Consider the following 5599-nt stretch of genomic DNA (forward strand, 5'->3'; position numbering starts at 1 on the left):
CAAGTTACGCATCAACAAAATAATATCTTTCTCAAATAAACCAATTTCAGTACAAAGAAGTACGATTTTCGAGCTGTCATTTTGAAATGGTTATAACTTTTTAGGGAGTGTCTGCACAACAAAGTTGTCAATTACAAAAATAAAGCTCTTCCCATGATCTGTTCGGTCAACATAACATTTACCAGGTGAGGCAATCATTGCTACTTTAACTCCTTCTCAAAGTTGGACATTTTCAACTGTAAACGGCCATGACTCTATACCCCATTTTTCTTCAATTGACCTGCTTGAACCAAAATTATTAGAAAACGCTATTTTCAACCGTTACTTTTTTTAATAACAACCTGAAAATTGTCATTTAACGTGGAAAAGTATAAAAATTGGTTTAAAAAAACGTTTTGTTTTGAGAAGTTTTTAAATTTTATAATTTTTATGATTTTTTATAATTTTTATGATTTTTATAATGAGAAGTTTTTTCAAAAATTTCAAAACATGTCCCCAGCTCAGTCACAGGTTTTCTGAAAATCAGCCGCGTCAAAAGTATAGCGCGTTTTTTGATTTTGTGGCTGGGAGCGCTGGAAACCAAATAAAAATATGGAATTGGATTATAATTAGTTGTCGCTGACTCATTTCTGTTATTTCCTATCAAAATTCATCCGAGAAACTGACTTTCTCCGGCTGAAACTGCTCAATTTACCAAACTATCCTATTTCAGACATCTCCAGGATTGTTATCGATTGATAATTTTGTAAAACGTGGAATCTGATACTGAACACTTGTCAAAAATGTACTTCTGGGCTTTGTGGTTCATATTAATGATCAATCAACCTTTTTGAAAGCCATTTTCTATCTACCCGGCTCGATCAGCGTGACTCCTTGAGATATGTTTTAGGCATCAGATGTGAACTTTGCTTCACAGAATCGAGAAAATCAGTTCCTCAAACTTTGTAATGATCTAGATACACTGGGAAGAACATTGTCAACTTGTTTTTTATCAAAAAACGTTCAAGCTGTATCCAGTTGTGACGGTGTAGCTCACACAATAATAATGAACATGCTTGATTTTGGCCTACACGAAGGCGCTTCGAGAGTAATCAAGAAACATTTTTTCCAGTGACGGGAAACATTTGATTTTGTTTGATAATCTCATTTTTAATATTTTCACATCATCCAGAAGTTGTTCGAAGCGCATATCTTCTGTGGAGACATGGTTTGTTATGAGCAACTATCTGATAGTGTGAGGATATTGCCCCAGGTCTGTTGAGATGCTGTAACATCGGAGCTGACTGTAGGTAGCATAACTTTTTGTCACAATAGTCTTAAAAATATCTCTCACAAGTGATCCAGACTCCTTTCTGCTCCATAAAGTCATTATCTGTTCCGCTATGAGCCTATGTTCACCTCTGATGCCTAAAACATATCTCAAGGAGTCACGCTGATCGAGCCGGGTAGATAGAAAATGGCTTTCAAAAAGGTTGATTGATCACTAATATGAACCACAAAGCCCAGAAGTACATTTTTGACAAGTGTTCAGTATCAGATTCCACGTTTTACAAAATTATCAATCGATAACAATCCTGGAGATGTCTGAAAAAGGATAGTTTGGTAAATTGAGCAGTTTCAGCCGGAGAAAGTCAGTTTCTCGGATGAATTTTGATAGGAAATAACAGAAATGAGTCAGCGACAACTAATTATAATCCAATTCCATATTTTTATTTGGTTTCCAGCGCTCCCAGCCACAAAATCAAAAAACGCGCTATACTTTTGACGCGGCTGATTTTCAGAAAACCTGTGACTGAGCTGGGGACATGTTTTGAAATTTTTGAAAAAACTTCTCATTATAGGTTTTTTGAGACGCCGGATCGAATGGCATCAACAATTTTCTCATGCCGATTGCGGGAATTCCAGAAACGCCAAAATCGAGGGGGGCGCTATACTTATGACGCGCACTGTAAACGGTCATGTCTCTATACCCCATTTTTCTTCAATTGACCTGCTTGAACCAAAATTATTAGAAAACGCTATTTTCAACCGTTACTTTTTTTAATAACAACCTGAAAATTGTCATTTAACGTGGAAAAGTATAAAAATTGGTTTAAAAAAACGTTTTGTTTTGAAAGACAGGTAACAGGTTCTAATTTTTGTCTCGGTTTCTTTTTTAGTACTCTGAAATCTTCACTGTTGGTTAGAAGGTGGTTGACGGATAATTGAAGATTTAGAGAAAATACTTAGTACTTATACAGATAATAATGTCGAAGTATCATAAGGAACCACAATTTGGGCAAGTACGCCCCAATGAGAAGTTGCGCGCGTAATTTTATGCTCTCTACTATTGATCGCACCCCCAATCAGACTTCGTTTTCATATGTAATACCTCTTCTACTGGACTCAAAAACTCTTCCCAAAGACCTCTGTTTATAACAAACCGTTCTCTCACCCTTCCTATTAACTAGCCATATTTTTTTGTACTATTTGTAACTCAACGTTCATTTTTTCTTATTGTCGCCTCTTAAAAAATTTATATATCATTAACAGAAAAGCTTCCATCAAAACTTTTTACAGAACTGCTTCTATGCCTAGTGCAACTTCCCAGAAGAAAACATCTGCTGACATTCCGTCATGTCGCCAGAAAGAAATAAAAGAAATTAAGAAAATGAAGGCAGAACTGAAGAAAGTCAAGGCAAAATTAGCCACTGAAAAGAGTAAAGGACGCAAAGCAAAAAAAGAACATAAGGAAACCGTCCGTGTTTTGAAAGATGAAAAAGAAAGTATAGACTTGATCGTCTTGTCGTTGAATATGTCAATGAACATAAAATCATAGAAGCAAAGGAAAAATTGAAGAAGACTGTGATGAATCACCATTCGTCTCACAGTTTTCAATTTATTTGATCAAAACATATCTTGTATCTTTGTTAGATTTAATTGAATTCCTTCCTCCCCTCCTACATCGCCCCCGCCGCCGCATCCGGTAGAGCACACAGTATATAAAGGAGGCTCTTTTAGCCTCCTTACAGTTTTCATATTTTATGTAGGAATTTGATTCTTTATTTATGATTTTATTCTTATTGTTATTATGGTTATCTTATAATGTTGTTTTTATTATTCTTTTAAATTAAATGGTTTAATTACCCAAGTTTGAGGTGTCCTGTGACAAATCGAAAGAGCACGTCCCCACTGACATCATCGTTCATCATATAAGAGCTGAATTGAAAGAGACAAAATTTGAACTGAAACTGAGAACAAGTGAAAAGATCAAAGCGGATAATAAGAAGGCAGATCAAGTGACAAAAAACGTCTGGAACAGAGAAATAAGGAATTGACTGAGGCTTTGGAAAAGGGATTGAATAAGAAGCCATGGAAAGAGTGTGAGATGTGCTTCTTGGAATTCGAGTATGATGGGGATAGAATTCCGAAAGTCTTGAGTAAGTTGATTTGTGTTTTTCAAAACTTCTAGTTTTTCCAGAATGCGGCCATACCTTTTGCTGGGGATGTATTCAGAAACTCGCCAAGACGAAGTACATCAGATGTCCAAATGACGGAAAGATGTTCTTTCTCAAGAAAAATGATAACCTCAGTCATCTGAAGAAGAACTTCAAAGCTATGAATAATCAGTAATTAATCGATTTATCCTTAAACGTGAATAAAGTTTCTTTTTTTCTTTTTCTCCCCGTTATTTTTATTTTTGAAAAGAATTCCAGATAGTTCTTAAGAATGAGAACCTATCCTCTACATTACACATATTTTTTTCAGAGAGGTAATCTATGCGTATGCGATCTAATGAGAAAAAAAAGAACTCGAGGAGTTGTTAGAAGTTGTACCTGTGGGAACACGGAAAATTGACACAGGGATTTTCAAAAAAGCTGAGGAGATGAAGTTTTGGGACTGAATAGATCACTTACGTTGTCACTCGTACCAAAACTACGTCGATTAACAAAAAATTTGATTTTCAAGAGGGTGGGTCCTATTGGACGGCTCAAAAAGGGACTTTCGTTTCAAATAAAAGTGGCAGAATCATGAAAATATGGCCCCCGGGGGTTTCTTTGTATTCTGTATCGAATGGTTATCACAAATTTTATATATCTTTACTGGTTCCGTCTAGAACCCCAAAATCTAGGGTGGTCGTATTAAGATTAAACGCACTGTATTTATACTGCTTGTTACTTGTTTCTTGCTCACACTCAACATCTCTACTTTTGTATTTGAATTCTTTTTTTTCATAACAACTGCTTTCTTAGAAATTTTGAATATCTGTTACCCAAAAAAAGCTGGAATAAATCCAATCTACTTTTTGAAAAAAGTGATTTTTCATTTTTCAATTAAAAAAGTCTATCCCTACTCTCACCCCTCATCAATCAGGCGAGTGCCCTCTTTCGAAATCGAAATCGAAAACGAAACCGGCCTCCTCCGTATTTCTTCGTATTTCAAAATAGCGACCAGAATGATGAATTTTTTTTGAAGAAGTGAGCGTCATTTCCAATTTAAAGAGCTATCCTCTCCAGCCACCTCATCCATCACGGCATCTGCCTGTTGGATATACGAAACCTTCTTCTTTTTTTCCCAATTTCCATCTCGAACCAAGAATATTCATATTTATTTTAAAAGGGGATGAACATGAAAAAAAACCGTGTCAATTTGAACTAACAAAATAAGTATGAATAGCTAGAGTCCATGGCAAATAATCACTGACGCAGTGGAGAAAGATCACGAAAACTTTGTAAAAGATAGACATTCAAATGCAGCAAGCCCGAGAAAAAGTCATAAAAAGCAGCTGAAACTATCAAGAAACTCGGCCACCGCTCGTTTCGCATTCAAACTTTTTTGGTGGCTAGGTGTTTTTACAGGGTGGCTAATCAGTATACAACGCTCTTGTTACTTTGATATTCGGCGCAAAACGATTCAATTAACGGAGAAACGTTATCAATAGTTAGAATGTACTGATTAGATTTAGTATACAACAGGAATTCGAAGTTGGACGTCGAATCGCCTGTGCGCGGTAATCGGCGTCGACTCCGTCCTATGTATATTTTGTGAAGGGTGGTCTTGAGAAAAACGCCTTATTGTAGAAGTTTCCTGAAATCTTGCAGGAAAATTCAAAAGATGATGACTTTTGTTGATTTGGTACCGAAAGGAACTGTCCTTGGTACAGTTTGTAGAACTCAAAGTCGAAGTGTCTTTTGACAATGGTTTACACATTTCCACGACTGATTTTGAGATCCATAGCGTTCAATTTTGAAGCGGAAAACCGTTTTCCGAAAACTCGAGCATTTTTGAACAGTGCTCGTTATGAGCTTTCAAGAAAGCACCCACAATGGCATACTTTTGCAGAATTCATCTAGGAATTGTTTTTATTAACATTCCAAGCAGATAATTGACATTTTAAATAAAGATTTTTCCAATTATCGTTTTCTTTCATTCATTCAGCATTTCTTCAATCCATACTTGCACGATTAACTTCGCTGTTCTCCTTGTTGAAGACGATGGCGAAATCGTCGACAGCTTGGCGGAGAGTCCGACGTATTTCCATCGAAAATTAGAGATCTTTCACTAAAATGCAATTTCAGCCGGGAAAACGTGAATTTAGGGCGTTTAGAGCAATTTTTAG

At 36.1% G+C, this 5599-nt stretch overlaps 1 protein-coding gene across 1 annotated transcript; it reads left to right on the plus strand.

Annotated features, from left to right (window-relative positions):
* Positions 1-2569: 2569 nt before the first annotated feature.
* On the plus strand, positions 2570-2818 carry GCK72_022562 (uncharacterized protein; the record flags this gene model as incomplete). Its single annotated transcript, XM_053734899.1, has 1 exon — positions 2570-2818. The coding sequence occupies one exon, from the start codon at positions 2570-2572 to the stop codon at positions 2816-2818; it is 249 nt and encodes an 82-aa protein (XP_053578465.1).
* Positions 2819-5599: the final 2781 nt, after the last annotated feature.

This window comes from Caenorhabditis remanei, chromosome X (assembly GCF_010183535.1).
Source record: "Caenorhabditis remanei strain PX506 chromosome X, whole genome shotgun sequence".
Taxonomy (NCBI): domain Eukaryota; kingdom Metazoa; phylum Nematoda; class Chromadorea; order Rhabditida; family Rhabditidae; genus Caenorhabditis; species Caenorhabditis remanei.